This window comes from Mastomys coucha, unplaced genomic scaffold, assembly GCF_008632895.1.
Source record: "Mastomys coucha isolate ucsf_1 unplaced genomic scaffold, UCSF_Mcou_1 pScaffold2, whole genome shotgun sequence".
Classification (NCBI taxonomy): Eukaryota; Metazoa; Chordata; class Mammalia; order Rodentia; family Muridae; genus Mastomys; species Mastomys coucha.
Genome location: NW_022196902.1, coordinates 19,984,926 through 20,006,044, shown reverse-complemented (window position 1 = coordinate 20,006,044; position 21,119 = coordinate 19,984,926). Strand labels below are relative to the sequence as shown.

The 21,119-nt window shown below is 37.6% G+C and overlaps 1 protein-coding gene across 1 annotated transcript in view; it reads left to right on the top strand.

Moving 5' to 3' along the window:
• Lama2 (laminin subunit alpha 2) overlaps window positions 1–21,119 on the top strand; it is a 668,494-nt gene that overhangs the window by 247,431 nt on the left and 399,944 nt on the right. Inside the window, exon 5 of the mRNA XM_031380750.1 lies at window positions 19,651–19,830. Within this exon, the coding sequence (XP_031236610.1) occupies window positions 19,651–19,830 (180 nt within the window). The remainder of the gene's footprint in view (window positions 1–19,650; window positions 19,831–21,119) is intronic.

The following is a 21,119-nucleotide window of genomic DNA, read 5'->3' as shown; positions in this document are numbered from 1 at the left end:
AACCCAAGACTACCAGCCCAGGGATGGCACCACCTACAACGGGCCCTACCCCCTTCATCACTAATTGAGAAAATGCCTTACAGCTGGATCTCATGGAGGCATTTCCTCAACTGAAACTCCCTTCTCTGTGATAACTTCAGCTTGTGTCAAGTTGACACACAAAAACATCCAGTACACCTGGGTTGAAGCAACTGTAAAGACTGAGTTGCTGTCAAATGAGTTGAGGAAGAATACAGAGAAGTTTTATAGAGTAGAGGAGTTCAGTCTGAGATTTATTAAACATAAAGGATCTATTCAGTATTGTGTGGAGGGTATATGCACACTGTACAGTAGTCTGGAATCTACATAAGAAATGGCACTTAGCAGTAAATTTCAGGAGATTGAAAACCAGGACACCGATGTTGCCAACAATGTCTGTGAAGATAGTGTTCCAAGTCTGAGAAGTGGCATCATCCTTTGCATGTCACAGAACAGCCTTCAAATTCAAAGCCCACTGTTTAAGTTAAACTTTCCCACAAGAACTTTGCATATGCATATGGTTGGAGGGTGTGAAATATGACTTGAGAAGAACGTGCTTGAATGTAATGTCATTTATGAATAAGTGGTGAGCAATTTTCTAATTCCATCAGAAAATGAAAGTGTTACTCATAAACCTTGACAAGAGAAGAGAGCTCCAGATCCAGCAGGAAAGCTGTGGTCAGCCTCTAAACTTAAAAAAAAAAAAAACCTACTGTATGCTCTGTATCTTTCAGGATTCATAGTCTGTGTTACCTGTTGGAGCTTACTGCTATACACTGAAAAATATATCACAGGAGCATGGAATATTGGAAGAATAAAGTCAGTTCAAGTGTGCAAAAATGTTTGACTAGTAGACCTATTCACTAATGGGAAGTCTCCTTTAACACAATATTTATAATTAGCTTTTGATTTTGGCTTTTGTTTGTACATGCAAACACTGAGAGAGTTGTTTTCAAGTTAATTTATTCATAGTATTTTGAAAGTCTTTCAAGTAGAATTGTATATACTGAGAAAATAAAGTATTTATTACTTTGAAATATTTCTCTCATGATGAGCCAGACTCAAGAAACACTTAATGTTTGTGTTAAACAAAAAAGGTGTCATGTATGATGAACCTGGCTGATGTAACTAGTCATACATGGATATCTAGTGTCATGCAAAGTGAAAAACACAATGAGTGCTTCAATTTGTCAGATAAATGTTTCCCTGAAAACAAACATCACCTCTTCTGTAATCTAGAGATCTGCCAGTGTGGAAGTGATCCTAGGTTCTCAGAGTTAAAGGAAACACAATTTAGAAACATAATCTAGTGAGCCACATGTAAAATAGAGCTTGTTACTTTATAAAAATGAGAACTTACATTAAAAGATCATGTGTAAAAATCCCAATGAACCACTTAGATTTTCATGATATTACTGTCTGAAAAGAAAAGTAGGCAGAATTATGAATTATAAAAGAATTTATAACATAAAATGTAATTTTAATTTAATATGTACAGCTGGAGAGAATGTTGTGTGGTTTGAGCATGTACTGCACCTTCAGGGGAACTGAATTCAATTCCTAGCCCCCAGTTCATAATCACATATAAGGTCATCTCCAGAGATTTTGACACCTTCTTCTGACCTCTTAAGTAATCTGCACTCACCTTCTATACAGAAATTTTTTTTAAAAAAGGTAATTTGCAATATAGGTTTAAATTACGGTAAAGCACATTGCATATTTTAACTGACATTTTAAAATTCTAAATCATCTTTTCTAACATGTGACATGGACACATTAACCTGATTTTTGTCATGAATGATTTTCAGTCTTAACTAGTAGATATGGATTTGATTTCAATGTAAAGTAGACTCCCCTTTTCTACACAGGATATCCTAATACTTGTAGGAGATACCTAAAACCAAAAACAGAACCCAAAATTCTCTACATATCCCCCTGCATCCTGATCTGAGATATCTATTGATAAATTAGGTGTAATAAAAGATTAATGATAATAATTAACTCAGCAATAATAGCAATGCACTCTAATTAAGGGTATGTGGTCTGTCTTGAAATAATGAATAGAAATGTAGTGTATGGAGACCATGGATGACCACGAGTCATTGAGATTAAAGTTGAAGACAAAGGTGTTAAAAGGAAGCAGTGTATTGAGTAAATAGTTCCGAGTTACCAACTCTTCCCTTAAACCTTCAGTGTTTCTCAGCAGCTGTCTGCTATGATCTTGAAGGAGTCTGAAGTTCCTGGAATTATGGGTAATTCTGAGGTTCATCTGGTCTCTGGAATTGTGAATAACAAGAGCACACCAGCAGTGCTGCTCATAAAGCTTGAGCTTGTGTGTGTCTGCTTTCACATCGAAATCAAATCCAATGTCAGCTTCCATTTGAGTCTGACCTTTTATATTTATGTCCTATTTTATTTCCTCAAATATTACTTGTCTTTTAAGTCCCTTCTGTCACTACAAGTCTAAAAAAAGTATAGTTGGATTAAAATAATGTGTTGATACAAATCAGTATTCTTTATAATCACTTCAAATAGTTATTTGAAATGAACAACATTCCTTAACAGGCTTTAGAGTACTTACTTTAGAATTGTTTTTTAATTTGTTGCCATATGTGTGTGTGTGTGTGTGTGTGTGTGTGTGTGTGTGTGTGTGTGTGTGTGGTGTGCTTTCTTACCACTGGAAAAAATGGGACTTGGGGTGGTTTGTGTGTAGCTCTCTACAAACCATGTACATCATGATGACATCTGTAACTTAAAAGTCACCCTTCCCTTAGCATTGATTTCAACATGCCATCTCACATTTTGCAAAGGAAAGAGTGTGGAAATAGGGTGGAAGTTGCCCCAGTGAATACATAATGCTGCTTCCCTTAGAATTAAGAATAAATTACATTTTATTTTTAAAGTTGGGTACTTTAGAGATAGAGTGAGGGGACTTGAAACACGCATTTAGATCAGAGGGTTACTTCAGTCAAACAAAGTATGTCAACAGAGATTGGGATGATCATGTGATACTGTAGTCAAAGGGCTTAAATATGGCTACACACACAAATGGAAATGACTTTTCATGATTGAAGTCAAAGAAGTTACTATTGATCAGATGATCAGAAATCTTGCATAGAAAATCCAGCCAATACTGGTGCTACCAGAGGCCTGAAGTATTTTAAAGCTGCTTTCCAAGGGGTGCATAGAGGTTCACTGTGGATAAAGACAGGAAGGATAACATGACCCCTGTAATCTCTGGACCTATAGGATGTAGTGAAATGTTTACTTTAGAACAAGATGAGACAAGACATCACATCTCCACAGGAGCACCGGCCACTGTTTCCTATAAACAGGGTTTCAGAGTTGCCAGACTTAGCCATCCAAGAGTAACAGCTCCTTTTGGTAAGCAATCTCTGTCTTTCTCTGAGCCCTTGAGTGCACCTGAGTATGTCCAAGGATCACTGTGATGATTGTCAGGGACGTGACAACCTAGGCAGGCACTACTGGGGAGCTGGAGGTATTGAAGTATTGCATTCAGGTAGTAAACGCCATCATTTTAGGAGCAAGTTCATAAGTGTTCAAATGGCAAGAGCCACATCCTGTAACCTTGACATAGCCTTTTAGCTTTTTAATGTGTCATTATGATAACCTTCCTGGATAAGGAGTCATATAGCCTAAGTTTGAAACAACAACAGCAACAACAACAATAAAAAGGCAAGGAAATGGTCCTGTCCCTGCTCTCTTTGGAGCCAGTTTAAAATAAAAACAAATACAACACCCTGCAAGACCAACAGCAACAGCCGTAGCCATTTCCTAATTCATCGCCTTGCTTTGGGCTGAGGAGAAACAGTTGTGTTTTGGTCATTAATAGAAAAGGGAGACGTGCCTAAACAACCTAGTCGGGATTCTTCTGGGAAAACATATTACAAATAATTGGAAACAAACTTGAGTCTATGAACTTGGCAGCAAATGTATAAGAGAAAGCAATTCTGCCTTGGCCCCTGGATGATTGATTAAATCCTTTATTCTCCCTACCTTTCATTTACACTGTGTTTATCAAGAGGAAAGAGAAAAGAAATGTTGTGTAACAATGTCTCCTTTAGATGAATTACTTACAAAAAAAAAATGATCAATGACCTCCAATCAGTGGCTTATTCATTTTTTTCTCAAATTTTAATGTTTCAAACTATTTGTAATTCTGCACAAGTCCTTGTAGAAAATAAGGCCCCAAGTTTCAGCCTGTCCTGCCCCCGATAGCTAAGCAGCAATGTGCACTCTTTCTGAGCCGCTTTGAGGGCATGGCCCAGCAGCTTCCTGTGGTCAATTATTAGTTGGAGGCCAGAAAAAAAGAACAAGAACACTGTGTGCTAAGTAAATCTGCAGAAACCTTCATCTTCTGCTTGTGTGGGAGGCAGAGTCCCAAGGAGAACCCACTTTCTTTGAAAGGACCCAAGATCTGCTAGAGCTGTACAGATGTCAGAGTGCAGCAAGCCAGGAGTCTACAAACTTAGTAAATAAATTATTAGGATCTACACTGTACAGAGTAAGAGGAGGAACCACAATTTGGAATATCAGCAACAGCAACTAGCAATAATTGTCAACATCCATTCTATAAAACATACAAAATGATAATCCAAACTCTTTGTTAGACATTTTCTTTAAACTTCATTTGTTTGGAATATGTAGCCATCTGTGAATATCACAGTGATGAGCCACAAATACAGCAGCAGCCCCAGCCACCTTTCAAGTGTGAAGTCGGATTTGTAGAGGGTCCCTTGTTATATTACTTTTTTTTTTTTTGGTTTATCTTACAAGTTCCTGCCCAGATGTTCGTAATTCTGCATCCTCTTCTTTCTGCAGCTTTCATGTTAGTACTTGGTCATCTGCTCTGATGTCAGTTCTTGAAACCATTATGTCAAAGGGATGAAAATACAGACTATCTCCAGGGCAACAGCTTCAACACAAACGTGGATGTCTTGAGCTTGGAACTTTTCTGTTATTTTCTCCCTTAATTGCTTTTGTAAAAATCATATATGAATAAATAAAGAAGATACAAGAATATGTTCTGGTAGGCTTCAAGTACATTCTTCCTTTTACACCCAAGTATCTTATTATCTCAAGTAGTGGGGTAGAATCTCCACGGTGAGTGGAAACTTTTCTTGCTGTCACTCCTATCTCAGGCAGAACAGGTTGGCAATAGGTAACTGGGATTAATTGGATAGATTCCTATGAGATGCATAGTAATTTCATGATTTTTTTTTCTTACTCTCAATAATAACAAATAACATTTTTCCTTGAGCTATACACTATTCTAATAACTTCACATGAATTTGTTTTAATCCACACAATAGAAGTTTAAGGTATTGTTATTGTTTGCTTTATACAAAGAAAAATAGAAATAGATGGCTCAAATAATCATCAGAGTAGTAAGTAGCAAAATCATCATTGAACACATAAATTAGTGGGATTTTAAAAACCAAACTCATTGAACATGTGCACACAACTAGCAAGAGCCATACCATACAGAGAATCCCATGGTAGGGTCTGATTCACCAAAATAAAGCACTCTACATTTGTGGGAATACAAATTTTGTTTTGCTAAAAAAATAATGTTATAAGAAAAGTTTTCTTATGCAATGAAAATTATGAAACATGAGGAATAAAACTAGTATTTTCTGATACAAAGATCATTGAGTCCATGTGTAGAGATGTGGAAAATGTGACTACACTTAAAAACATAGAAACTTAACAAACTATTGATACAGGTTTTCTCTTATAATGAGAATGTAGGCAGGACAAGTGTTGTACTTCATTATTCCTGGGGAGATGCGAACAAGTATCTACTCACTCCATATAGAAAAGCAAAACCAGAAAAATGTACAGATACCACCAAGGTGCAGCTTGGGGAAGCAGTGAATTTTATGGGGGCTACTTGGAGGGTTTCTCAAAGTAGAAATGGCTCAAAGACATCTACAGAAGTCTATCCAAAGACAGGTGATAATTCATGCAAGCTAGAAGTCTCGGGGATACTGGGTAGCCTGAAGGTGCTTAACAAGATGGGTGTCCTTTCCAAGCAGCTCAGTTGACCTGAGTCTCTTCCAGGCACCTGAGCTACTTTTTGCTTCTTACAAGTAATGTGGCTCATGTCTACTTATTATTCCATACTACCCAGCTTCTCTGAGCATTTCTGTACTTCAGATTGTCTAAGAGTGTCTTTTTGCAGATTGTATAGCTGTGTATAATTCTGAGATTGAATCTGATCAGTTTCAGAGACTTCCTGAAGTTACTGATTTGTTTACTTCCTTCCTGAGTTTAATGAGTTTCTCTGCAGGCTGAAATGTTTTACATCCCTTAGAGCAGTGGTTGTCAACCTTCTTAATGAAGTAACTTTTTGATACAGTTCCTCATGTTGTGGTGACTATGAACCATAAAATTATTTTGGCTGCTATTTTATAGCTGTAATTTTATACTGTTATGAATCATAATGTAAACATCTGATAAATAGGATATCTGATATGCAACCCCTGTGTATGGATCAGTCTACCTCAAAGGGGTTGTTAATCACACTGCCTTAGAGCATCCCTTTCTTTCACCTCTTTTAACATGCCTTCCTTCAAGATGAAGGGCTTATCTTAAAGGACATTGCTAAACAACAGCTAGATAAACAATAAATAAGATACAGAAAGTACTACACTAAGTTAAGAATGTAAAAATAGAGTAAGAGGAGAAAGGTGGTCAAACAAGAGATGAGCAAAAGTCAAGGTGGGATTGTGAATCCTGATTTACAAACACACAACACCAGAGGCATCAAAATAGTGAGCCTAAGGAGCATGTTCAGCTTTATAGAGCTATATCTCAAATTCTCTCCAAACATCAGATTTTTATTTTAATATTGTAATTTAGTCTCTTATGTTTTGCTGTTTTAGAGGGATCTTTTTGTGTATCTATAGTGCTTGACTCTAACTAGTTGAGTCTATCAGTGGTCATCACAAAATGCTACATCAAAACAACATATTAATATAAAATTTAATTTGTATGCTTGTGAGGTCCAAACATACTTTCTGAGGAGGCTTTGAATAAGAGGACAAGGCTGAAGGAAACTGATTTTCTCCTTTAGACACACATGCAGGCTTTATTCCAACAGAATGACACAGGATCTGGCGCACTATTTGCAGTGCCTGCTCCAAGATTTTAATTTTAAACAAGTGTTCCCACACAGGGACTGAAAACAAAACAGAAAAATGTTGCTTTGGACTTCCTTTGTGCTTTTATGTGGCTTTTAAGGGTACAGATTGTTCTGTGCTATCAATGTAGGTCATGGAACACTCCCTGTATTCAGGACTTGCTCTAATTTACATCTTCCTATTTAAAAAGACCATATTAATTTCACTGCAATTTATTTTGAGTACGAACATTTTTTTATCTCCTTGTAGCTCAGAGTTTTAGCACTTTAACCTTGTAGAGGTTTCACAAAGTGTAAATCGTTTTGTGTGCCACTATTCTCACTTAATAAAATACTTACATAGCAAAACTTTCCCCACAAATTTTGTTTATGCTAAATTTAATAAAAATTTGGAAAATTTTGAAATTAATACAAAAGGTAGAATTTGTATTATTCCTGGATAAAATGGTTCCTTCATCCACTCCAAGAAATCAATAGTTGTGGTTGTAATTTTCTCAAAAGCTTGCTTCTATAAGCCACAAGAGTCTGTATTGATATGAATAGTGTTAGATAGACTACTGAGTAAAGAATTTTCCCGTGACTTGGTGATCTTCCATATTCTATTCTGCCTCAAGCCTGTCCCCTTTCAGGAAATCTATTCTCAGGCTTCTCCAGTGATGTCTGAGTAGGACGGGGGCATAATAATAATTCCACACCAGACAGTCTTCAATACATAAAACTAGAGAGGCAAATCTTATAAAGTTAATTAAGGGGAAACAAGAACCATAGAAAGAATCTGAAGAATCCTGGGTGAGGCACAGAGGGGAAATGGAGTAATACATGGACCCTGTCTGAGTCACACTGGATGGCAGGACCCTGTCTGAGGAGTCACACTGGATGGCAGGACCCTGTCTGAGGAGTCACACTGGATGGCAGGACCCTGTCTGAGGAGTCACACTGGATGGCAGGACCCTGTCTGAGTCACACTGGATGGCAGGACCCTGTGTGAGTCACACTGGATGGCAGGACCCTGTCGGAGTCACACTGGATGGCAGGACCCTGTCTGAGTAACACTGGATGGTAGCATGTCTCATGACAGAATGGGGAAGAGACTCATCCGCAGTGGCTTCCTGCCACTATAAGTCTTCCAGTTGTATCTGCATGACCAGATGCTATTTATTGAAGGGATGCTTATTAAACCATTGATTTGTTTGATAGTGTAATGGGCTAATGACTATAGTCAGTGAAGTCAGACTAGAATTAGGCCATGTCTCAGCTACTCCTGGACATAATTGCCTAAAATCCAGTGTTTTTATTCTTTTTCACATTTTTATTGGTTATTTCATTTATTTATATTTCAAATGTTATCTCCCTTCCCAGTTTCTCCTCCACAACCCCTCTATACCCTTCTCCTACTTCCTGCCCCTATGAGGCTGCTCCCTCACCCACCCACCCACTCCTACCTCAGTGCCCTAGCATTTCCCTACCCTGGGTCATCGAGCCTCCACAGGACCAAGGGCCTCCTCTACCATTTATGCCAGATAAGGTCATACTCTTGTATATATCCAGCTGAGCCGTGGGTTCCCCCACGTTTACTCTGTGATTGGTAGTTTAGTTCCTTGGAGCATTGGGGGGTCTGGTTGGTTGATGTTGTTGTTCTTCCTGTGTGGTTGCAAACCCCTTTAACTCCTAAAGTTCTTGCCCTAACTCCTCCATTGGGGTCCCCATGCTCAGTCTGATGTGATGGTTGGCTGCATGCATCAGCATCTGTATTGGTCAGGTTCTGGAAGAGCCTCTCAGGAGACAACTATACCAGGCTCCTGTCAGCAAACTCTTCTTGGCATCAGCAGTAGTGCTTCCATTCTTTAAGCAAGAGTGATATCTTTCAAGAAGCACTGGCAGGATTAAGGTGGCATCCATTGATACATTCTGATCATGCTTTCTGACATCTACTAACTGAGTAATAGTAACAGGTAATGTATTCATATGCAAGGTTCTACTGAAACACAAGCAAGAGAGGAATAGATGGTTAATGATTCTATTTTCTTAAGCTATCTCTGGTTGAGTCACACACAAACAAATGTCTGAGTGAGTTTCCTGCTGGTATTTTCCCTCTTGAATTGCTCTGGAGCTGCTCTCCTTGGATTCCTTCCTGCCTGGGAAGATCATATGATAACCGTATCCCCATATAGTTTTGGCTTGACAGCACAATGACATTTGCCAAACATTTGCATTTGACAAAATGTAAATGAGAAGCTCCCCAAAGAGACTGAGAAACCTATTTTGACAAATCTTTTTTTTATCCATGCAAATACAACAGAACTGCATAAAGAAAATAACAATGGTAAATAAAATACTGCTTAGGTTATTGTTTTATTACTTTAAAAGTACTAAGAATACAGTATGTAAAAGAAACTTGTATATGTCAAGGACCTTTCAGAGTTAGAAATCAAAGGAAAGGGTGTGGTGCACATTTAGTAATGATTTTACAACTTTTGAAAATTTCTGGCACTTAGTGGTCAGCATACTTCTTACACATCATGAGCAGTGGAAGTCATATGCTCTTTCATTTAATTATGATGGTGTTTTGCCCTGAGTCCACAGGAAACCCAGAAGAGCCCAAGAATTGCGAAGTCCGCTGCAACTTGCAAAAGAGTGTTTTTATTATTTCGAGTCTTGATTTGGATCACTAGTGCCTCTCCCCTCCCCATCGGTGCTAGCATGTGATAACAAGTTCAGAAAGCATTAGGTTTATATACAGTGTAGTTAGGAATTCTTTGCTTAGGGTGAAGCGGAATGGAAGCAGGGTAGGTTGTAACTCAAACAGTATCATTTGCTGGGATGGAACTGAAGCTGGGAGGGGGATTAAAGAGTGTCTATCATGGGTTTATCAGGAACTAATTTTATGACTGGCCATAACTGTCTGTGACCTCTGATTACCTTTTTCTATGATTTAAACATAGGGCCTTAATCTTCTTTGAGTTTGTTATTTCTTGAAGGTCCCAAGGACAGACACCTGGAGAGCTCAGCCATTTATCAGTGAGAGAGAGAGCTAGTTTTTGGCGATGCAGAGGTGAGGAGTCTGTCTCAATTTAGCATTTGACTCCTCAGAATGTTTTTCATTAAGAGGGAACTTTATGGGTAGTGCCATTCTAACGCCAGACTGGGTTACCTTGGAGCAGCCAGGGAGGCAGAGGAAGCCCTGGGCTTGCTACTTGGGGACACAGCACAAAAATCAGCTGCCTACATTTTGCACTTGCCTGGCAGGAGGGAAAAATGGGAGCTTCTGAGGGAAGAAATGCAGGGGCAAACTGTACACAACGCTGGGGTCTCCTTTGTAAGGCTGTAACTGCAGAGTTAGCATCAGTAATTCGGGGGCTACAACAGTAGATTACAGGTTACCCATCAGGGCATGTTTAGATGAAAGTTAATAAATTGAGGACTTAGAAACAAGTGCTTGGCTGGATTGCTTTGCGTTGTTGAAACAAAGAACACAAGACATATTCTGAAAACCAGGAAAATCTCAACATTGAGACTTTATTTTTCATTTTTTATTTTTTATTCCATATTTTCTTTATTTACATGTCATATGATATCTCCTTTCCCAAAAAAACTAAAACCCCTAAAGCAGCTGAGACTTTAATCCTGCCCACGGATTTGCTTAAAATTTAGATTTTCTGTGTGCTTTTTTAGTTTTATGGAACATAGAAGTCACTTCCCCGTGAAATCTGTTTTTGTATGGAGAGAAAAAAAGGAGTCTCATCTTACTCTATTTCAAAATGAGAGGCAAAGGATATTTTTTTTAATGAGCTGATAAATCATGTAGACCTAGGATTTTGATTTTCACTAGGTGACTAGAGAAGTAAGAAGAGATGACAAATATTCTATGCAGATAGTTAATTTTGCTATTATGTTTCAACTTATTAATGACAATCTATTCGACAGTGAAGAATTTGTTTAAATATCCCATGATAGGCAAAGCTTTCATCCAGGAAAGACAAATGCTCGACTTATAACTCAAAAGAACAGGTGAAAAACAATGTCAGTTTTAGAGCAATTGAAACAATGTATATGTCTGGAATAAAACACCTGGTATGGAGCATCCTCTGAGTATATGCCCAGGAGTGGTATAGCTGGGTCCTCCGGAAGAACTATCCCCAATTTCAGGAAGAACCGCCATACTGATTTCCAGAGTAACAGCTTGCAGTCCCACCAGCAATGAAGTAGTGTTCCTCTATCTCCACAACCTCTCCAGCATCTGCTGTCACCTGAGTTTTTTCTCCCAGCCAATCTGACTGGTGTGAGGTGGAATCCCAGAGTTGTTTTGATTTGCATTTCCCTGATGACTAAGGATGTTGAACATTTCTTTAGGTGCTTCTTAGCCATTCGGTATTCATCAGTTGAGAATTCTTTGTTTAACTCTGTACCCCATTTTTTAATAGGGTTATTTGGTTCTCTGGAGTCTAACTTCTTGAACTCTTTGTATACACTGGATATTAGCCCTGATGCTCCAACATGTAATAAGGACACATGCTCCACAATGTTCATAGCAGCCTTATTTATAATAGCCAGAAACTGGAAACAACCCAGATGTCCCTCAACAGAGGAATGGATACAGAAATTGTGGTACATCTACACAATGGAGTACTACTCAGCTATTAAAAACAATGAATTTATGAAATTCTTAGGGAAATGGATGGATCTGGAGAATATCATCCTGAGTGAGGTAACACAATCATAAAAGAACACACATGGTATGTACTCTCTGATAAGTGGTTATTAACCCAGAAGTTCGGAATACAGGAAGAACAACCCACAAAACACAAGAAACTCAAGAAAAAGGAAGAGCAAAATGTGGACATTTCATTCCTTCTTAAAAGGGGGAACAAAATACCCACAGAAAGACTTGCAGAGACTAATTATGGACTAGAGACTGAAGGAAGGACAAGCCAGCCTGATATAGCTATCTCCCGAGAGGCTCTGACAGTACCTGACTAATACAGATGTAGAGGCTCACAGCCATCCATTGAACTGAGTACAGGGTCCCCAAGGAAGGAGTTAGAGAGAGGACCAAAGGAGCTATGGAGCTGAAGGGTTTGTAGCCCCATAGGATGAACAACAATATGAACTAACTAGTACCCTCAGAGCTCCTAGGAACTCAACCACCAACCAAGGAGTATACATGGTAGGACTGATTGTTCTGGCAGCATGTGTATAGTAGAGGATTGCAAAATCAATCATCAATGAGAGGAGAGGTCCTTGGCCCTGTGAAGGCTCTGTGCCCCAGTGTAGGGGAATGCCAGGGCCAATAAGTGGGAGAGGGTGGGTGGCAAGCATGAGAGGGGGAGCCAACAGGGGTTTGTTCTTGTTGTTTTTGTTTGTTTGTTTGTTCCTGGGAGGGGAAACTGGGAAAAGAAAAATCATATGACATGTGAATAAAGAAAATATCTAAAAAAAAAAAAAAAAAAAAAAAAAAAAAAAAAAAAAAAAAAAAAAAAAAAAAAAAAAAAAAAACCACAAAAACCCACCTGGTATGGGATAGTAAGAGAAAGGTTGGGAGGAAGCAGAAGCATAGAGTTGTTTATAATGCAGTCATATGTGACAAACAGTTCACTAGACTAGCATCTGCCTGTAGATTGGGAGTAGGGTGTGAGAAGAAATCAGGTCCACACAATCTTTGGCATGCCATCTTTAAAGTATCATTCTCTAATCAACTCTGAAATCACCAACCATGGAGGAGTAGTTATCCCTGTTGGGGTCCTGAATGAATAAAGTGGCATAGTTACCAAAAGTTCTCTAGATTAAATGAGTATGCTATATCCTATAAAGAAAATACTTCCAATTCTGCTTAAAAAGAGTATTAAGACTCAAGGAGGAACATATGCATTTTTAACAATCAGATCTTATTATTTTTCTTTACAGAAAATTGTTCCTTTGTGATGACACATTTAAAAATTTCTCAGTGATTTATTAAATAAATGGAATTAACCATGGACAAGATCTTTTCTGGTTGAGTAAGTCAAGGTGAATAGTTCCTAAATTCAAATACAATATCATGTTTTCTGTAAAATAATATTTATGTGTTAGTCTCCAACAAAAAAATAGTATATCAGAAGGAAACTAAAGTGTAATAAAAATTGACTTATATTGAAGTTATATTAACATTATTAACAAACTAAGATGAAAGGGAATAGTAGGCTAGAATTAATATATAAGGTTTATTTAAGTCAACTTAACATAAAGTGCTCAGAAATAAAAGGATATGAAAGATTATTAATCTTAATTTAATTTATGTGAAAACAGCATACTCTAATAGAAAAAAATATCATCAACAAACATAAAAAGTTTCTTTTTAGATAGAAAATTAGTTGAATTTACTATTTTGAACTTTCATTAACTTTATTCATTCATAAATTTTAAAACAGCCCTTATTATTTTGTCAGAGACTAGGCACTATGCTCTGTATTATATTACTTTAAAGATAAACTCCAGACTTTTCTTATGACTTGGGATTCACATTGTAGAGTACACAGAAATCATCAGTAATGCCTCAGGTTTAAGAGGAGAACGGATGACGAGACTATGCTCTATGATGGTTCCAAACAAGTGATGGATAGCGATAGGCAACTGTATATATTTAAAATTAAGCCAATGATGTTTCCAGATAAATTTGACACAGGATGAATGAAAAAGAGGAAGTCTCTAATGATTCTACATTATTGGTGTGAAGTAGCTGAAGGGGTGTTTATTTAGTGAAACTGAGCTGGGCATGAAAAGCAGGAACTCCAGTGAATCCTACTGGCCAGCTAGATAAACTAAGAAGACAGCATTTCTGCCTTTCATAGACGTCAGCCGTGGGGACCTAGACATAGAAGATGGCTGTATTGATTGCATGTGAAGCCATAGGCTTTGACAGAATGACTATACAAGTAACTGGGATCAGTGAAGAACAAAATATGATTTTTTTTTATTGTTGTTGTACTGATGGTGAAAAGTACATAAAATACATTTGATACATAAAGTGTAAAAGTAGATATGAAGCTCCTCATGGTTTGTTCTGTATGCCTAGTCTTCCTGTATAGTAGGGCTTTCTTATTAGCAATGGTGCGCACGTGTGTGTGTGTGTGTGTGTGTGTGTGTGTGTGTGTGTGTGTGTGTGTGTGTATGAAGTTTATTTTTAAAAAACAGGTGAAAAGGCAGAGAACAGAGCAGCACCATGCCACTCTAAAAGTTTAGGGGCTAAGGTATAAGATGAACAACCTCATCCCAAATGAAAACCATCCCAAAGTGCAACAAATGAATTTCATCTTTAAACATAGCTCTCATTCTGAAGATATCACAGGAGGTATACAAAAATATCAAAGATCTACAGCACCTTACCGTGGCACCCTTCTGCCTAGAAGTTTTCAGTGTATTGTCAAGCTGAAATACTAAGGGAAATTGAGAAGAGAAAGTCAGATGAGGTAGGATCCAAATGAAGAAAGCTTATCATCTGAGTCGATCAATAGTGTAATTAATTATTTCAGTTCCTAATAGTAGGTCAGAGGTGGTGCAGACTGTGAATTGGTCATTATAGCTAACTACACAAAGGCTGTTGGTGACTTTTGGGAGAGCAGATATAATTGAGTGGAAGGAACTTTGGAGCAGTAAGGGTCCAAGGGATGTGTAAACTAGAAAAGGGCCAATTACCATTGAGGGCCAAAATCTAGTTTTTACTTGTCTTAGTAGCACAGAAACAAATGCCACACTGTCTTTTTTCTTAAGCCTCATGCTTCTCCTGTCCATTCTACAAATCACTTTTGTACACAGCTTAAAATGAAATATGTAGGCTAATTTTTCAAAGTCATTTTTTAGAGTCTAACTCTCACAGACATGATTATGTGTATGTTTCACTAATATCTTCCATTCTTCCATGAATAAAGACTTTGCGGTTCTTCTGATTAGACAATTTCACTCTATACTCATCCCCTATTATCCAAAGCCATAGGGCCAGTTAACTCTCATTGTGCTGTGGTGATTTCATTGGCACACTCTTAGAGGTTGCTGATACAAAATGGATTTAAAACTACTGTAAGGGGACATGCTACTTTTTGAACTTCATTCCTACTGCTACTCAATGAAAAGTTTCTGATGTGCTATCAATAACCTCCAAACCTTCTTTTTATTGTCCACCCAGTACCACAGCAACCTTGTGACACTAAGAGAATTAGTGTCTACACTAATGACTACAAGCATTTCTAGCCATCTAAAGCAGATACAGTCACATAATAAGGAACAATTCTCCTGAGTAAAGACATGATTATTTGTTGGCTAAAATAATTTAAAATTGCATTTTAAAGTAATATAAAATGAACACAGAGAGTTCTTAGCCATCTGCAAAGATAAACATGCCATATAGCATACTTTACCTAGTGACAACTAGTCAACTAGTGAGCAGAAGGTCCACTGAGGCAGCCATTTGGTAATGAAAAGAAACATCCTGATAAACTTTTTCCATTTATTTGTGAAAGTGCCTTTCTAAGGAAAGTCATTTCAAAATCTGAAGGGCCAATTGGTAGACATAGTCAGATATTTTCAGCAAAAATGATTTCTTGTGCCAGCCCAGCTGTCTAGCCACCATTATGATCTGTAATAGAAAAACATTACAGAAGACACTAGACTTTCGGAGTCTCCCAGGGCCTCACAACAAGGCAAAGGTGGTCTTGAAGCCCTTTAGTTTTATTGAAGATAGACATCCTCTAGTTGTCAAGTCATGGAAAGTCAGAAGTACGCTAAACAGTCCTGAAAACTTGAAGTTAGTATTGTGCCAGAGAAAATATCTTATTCAATGTTTTGATTTAATACACATGAAGATGGTAAAGGAAGAAAGGGGAAGGAAGAAGGATACAGAGAGAGGGAGGGAGAGAGAGACAGGGACAGAGAGAGACAGAGACAGAGAGAGACAGAGAGAGACAGAGAGAAAGATCACTCAAGAGTCAGCCCAAGGAAGCAGCCCACACCATGAGCAAACAGCTGGCTGATGCTTTATCCCAGAAGTAGCTTGGAACTAGCTACATTCACAAGATCTCTTGGCAGAGTGTCTCGGTGAACATACCAAAGCTATGAGGACAAGTGTTCTCCTGTTGAATACTTCAGGGTGCTATCATGGGGCTGACTAACCTAAATGAGCACATGTACATCTTTAAAAACATGTTTCTGTAAGTGAAAAATTCACTGACTCCACAAATAGACCAACATGGTTCCCTGTAACATCTACATTAAGGAACTGTCAAGGACACTCAGAAATCATAGTCCAACATATTCATTAGGTTTCTCTTTCACTTCAAATTGTTTGTAAAAGGTGCAATCAAGGGAAGACAGGAAAGAAATTCAGGCACACATTCAAGAAACAGAGTAACCTTTTGAGGGTGCTAATGTTAATATTTAAGAAAGAGTAGTTTTAACAAAATTGTGGATCATTTACTTTCTTTAAACATTTAATTGATCCCCCTTACACAGAAGAAACAATGTAATTTAAAACACATTGTTTTTTAGCTCATTGGCTTGATGCAGGGACTGTAGAACATTAGAGAATGAATGTAACTCTGAAGATCTCCAGCAGCAGAAGATACTCAATGATGTGAGGCTCAGCATTTTTGTAGAGCCATTCTATCTTCCTCCAATATGTCAGTTCAATGAGTCGATTTGACCCTAAATATCAAGAGTTTGATTCAATTCGCTGGAGTGTTTCATATTTTTACTCATGATCCATTTCAGCCTAGTCTGGTATATGTGTGTGTGTGTGTGTGTGTGTGTGCGTGTGTGTGTGATTAGAATTGGTTTCTCCTCTCAGTGTTTGCTGTATTTTTCCAGTGCCTGAAGTAGTTTATTGGCAGTCAGTTTGTAAAATGTTCTCTGGGGTTATCTAAATGTAGAATTCTGGAATGGAAATACATATCATCGACTTGCCTGTCAAAAAATGTAATGAACACAGATGATATACTGTCTTCCAAAGCAGATTAGGATTCTAGGCTGCCTAACCTGAGTCAAGACTCTGCAGTGTATACACAGACTTTACTGAGTTCTCCTCCACTGGGGCTCAAACACTCCACTCCTAATTCTTCAGTTACGTTCACATATGCTTGTGTGTGCATGTGTGTGCAAGCCTCCATTTGTAAGTGGTATGCTCAAAACATACTACCCAATAAATATTTTTTACAATTTTGATATGATTGAATGATGTGTAAGTATATGATATCTATACAGGATGCCAAATGAACTATTACAATTATTTTTAATTTTTCCCTATATTTCAGTATACAAATATGTGATTTATGGAAACACTTGCACATTGACAAGTTGTTTTCTATCTCTTACTATGTTCCAAAAAGGGCTAAAAGAGTATATCCATGCACACTCAAGCTGGTAGATTTCCCTTTGCATGGCTTTTAAATTGGAGAACTAGATTTCTCCCATCTCCAGAAGCTGGCAGCTTCAGATCAGAAGTCATCATGGTGCTAATCAATTACTATGAGAGCTTTCTTCCTGGATTGCATACTCTTGTCTTATATTGTATTCTTTCTTGGTGCAGAAGAAGCTAGCATTCTGGAATCTTCTCACTGAGATACTAACCCCCCTCAGGAAGACACCATCCCTATGGTCTAATTACCTCCAAAGGGTCTCCCCACTCCTATGGATTAACACGCCAAATAGGATAACACATGCATCTAGGAATGGACAATGGGAACTTTTAAGCTACGGAATACATTCAGTTCATATAAATTACAGTATCTATATTTTTTACAAAGAAAAATTGCAAATCAATAACCTGACATGCTCTCATTCTGAAATGCATTGCCCAATTCATGTTTGAGATGTTTATGTCAGTTAGCTTTACACTTGAAAAATAGGACATGTGACCATACAAAACTAGCCTTGTCCTCAAAGAGTGTTTTCAATAGGGGGGATTTGTCAGCCTAAAAACTGGAAAAAAAGAGTTTATCATACTACAAATGATAGAAACTTTGATTTATTCTCATTCTATGTTTATTTGTGTTTTGCCCACATGCATGTCCATATGAACATGTCAGAAGCCCTGGAGCTAGAGTTTTAGATATGTGTGAACTGCTATGTGGGTGCTGGGAACTGAATCCAGGTCTCCTGGAAAATCAGAAAGTGCTCTGAACTGCTGAACCATTTATCTAGCCTCATAATGATAAGGTTTTATCAGTTGTTGATAAGCTAGTTATATTTGTGAGTTTTGGTTTTTTAGTTTTTGGGTTCTTTTTTGATGATTTCTTTTTGTCTAGATCTATTATAAATTATTTGGCTCTTTCCCTAATTGATTTAAAAACATTCTTAAAGGTACCAGGACCCTACTTCCTTTGTTTGTGGTCGTACTTTTTACTTGAACCAACAGTTTATCTGTCCTGTGATACAGTTGTCTTTTCTTTTATGGGTAGTTGATAGGCTTCTGGGAGAGAAAGAGACACTTTCCTTTAGGGGATACAATCTCCGGTGTATAGACCATGCTTCAAGAAGACCTGACGTTCAAGAGTTAATGGTTATCATACACTAAACTTGATACACACACACACACACTCACTTGGTTGGAGAAAGAGTGGGCAGAGATCTAAAAAGAGTGAGAAGAGAGAACCAGCATGGTCAAAATACATTGTATGGAATTCTCAGACAATTAATAAAAACAAGGAAATGAGAAGAAAAAGGAACTATCCACCTTTGAGGTAGTCCTGTGAAAGCGCATCAGCTTTGTGTGCATTTGGGCAAGTTCCATTTGTACTTGGAAAATGGGGTGATCAAATTGTATTTCTCCTGGTGTCAACTGTGCTGCTATTTTTGTTTAAAAAAAAATCACTATTATATCCAGGTTCAATACATTTTCAGACAATCTATTTTTCTTATAGCATCTAATAGCCTGTGTAAATTTTTGTCTTCTTGGTCTATCAATTACTAAAAAATAAATAAATCATAACAGAAACAAATATATTGAAATGACTGGGAGCAAAGATTTATCTAGTCTCCATTAAAATTTATCATTTTTGCTCCATATATCATCTCTGAAATATATTTCCCCATTTGTCATGGGAAGATTTCAAAGTCAGAATCATTTTTAATGCAATGTGTGAGGGGGTCCTAGTTTTTACAAATACAGTCTAGTATTTTCTTACCAAGTGTTTTTTTTTTTTAACTATATAAAAGGTTTGTAAATAATTGAGAACCTAATTTATAGAGAACATTATAGTTGATTTAATACTTAATTTTTGGAAATGCTATGAGAGGCAAGATGATGAAATGGTTTAGAAGACACAATTACAAATAAGTGTAGCATCTAGTATATGGAACAGGAGGGTAGTAAGCAAACTGTTACATGCACAGTTATTGAAAGGCTCAATAACTTTACCACACTCAGATGTGTGCAAGCCTGTATCTGCAATGTGGCAAAAGCAGGAGGAAAAGAAAGTTTGTAAACCATTATCTGCTCCTTGTAGATTCACATTTCTTTGATCAATGGGAGACCAAGTGCTGAGGACCCCTCTCCTGAACTCCTGGAATTCACCTCCGCTCATTATATTCGCCTGAGATTTCAGAGGATCCGTACCTTGAATGCCGACTTGATGATGTTTGCTCACAAAGACCCTAGAGAAATCGACCCCATTGTCACACGAAGAGTAAGTGCTGAGAATCATATTGGAGCCTGAGTGGTACTATGCTGAACTTCTTAACAATCTGTCAAGGATGGAGAGAGAAATTGTTCTGTGATTTATAGGACCATTTATGGTTAGCAGCTTTAGAACCCAACAGACCCTCCTTTCTACAAATCCAAGCTCTGTGACTTATTAATTACATGGAATTTATCAAGCCCTCCAACATTTTAACTTTTACTTCCTCTTATGTAAAATGAGCACTATAGTATCTCATTCATAATCAACTTAAGGAGCTACATTAATTTCTGTCACTTTAGGTGATCTATATTTTTACAGTTGGTTCCAAGCAGCTACATGTTTAAGTACAGGGCCTTTGAAATACTTTTGACCACAACCCACATGAAGAAATACATTTTTATATTCAATGGACACACACATTGTTGTTCTTGTGGAAACTACATTCTAATTCAGTAGGTATAGAACAGGACTGAGGTTGACTATTCTAGAAAGTTCCAGAGTTGTCAATATTGCTGGTACAAAGACCAGGCTAACAAATGAAATATTAAGGACTCCAATAATTATGAACCATACACACACACACATACACACACACACAGCTCTGCCATGGGGAAACTGATAAAAATGATTCTACAAGTTTTTTTTCTTTACAAATACACTTAACAGAAGCAAACACAAGTTTAAAACATCCTTTCAACAGGTATTTGACAAGCAGAGGTAAGGGCGTGTTTTATTTCAGTACCAAGCAAACAGAAACTTCTGAACTTATTATGAGAAGGATGACCAGCTCTGCTTGCCATTCCTAATTTTGATTCTGCCCAGTTCCTCCCTATTTACTTCACACTCTAACCAAGAGTTGCGTAGTATCTAGTCCCATATAACCAAGCTGTTACAGTTATTCAAGTCAATCTTAAGGCACAGTTAAGCTAAGAAACTGGTGTGCTTTACCACTAGAGACTGTAGGCTGTAAATCATAAGTAAGAAAAATCACAGCCAGATGAAACTAAACCTGTAGGTAAAGCCCTTAGATCTAGCTCATATGAAGAGCAGATTTCTGTCACCAGAGAGTCTATTGATGGTACAGCAAACCAAGTGTGAGTTTCCCATCCTTTTCACCTGTCCTCTCTCCTCACTGCTCAACCTACCCATGCTTAACCTCTCCATCATCACACAATAACTACTACTGGAATTTTAATTATCTCCACACAACATATAGTGGATATTGTAGTGCCTTTTATTTTCCAAACTTGAAGCAGTTTTCCTTTGTATTATATTTTACCAGATTGTCAAGTGCT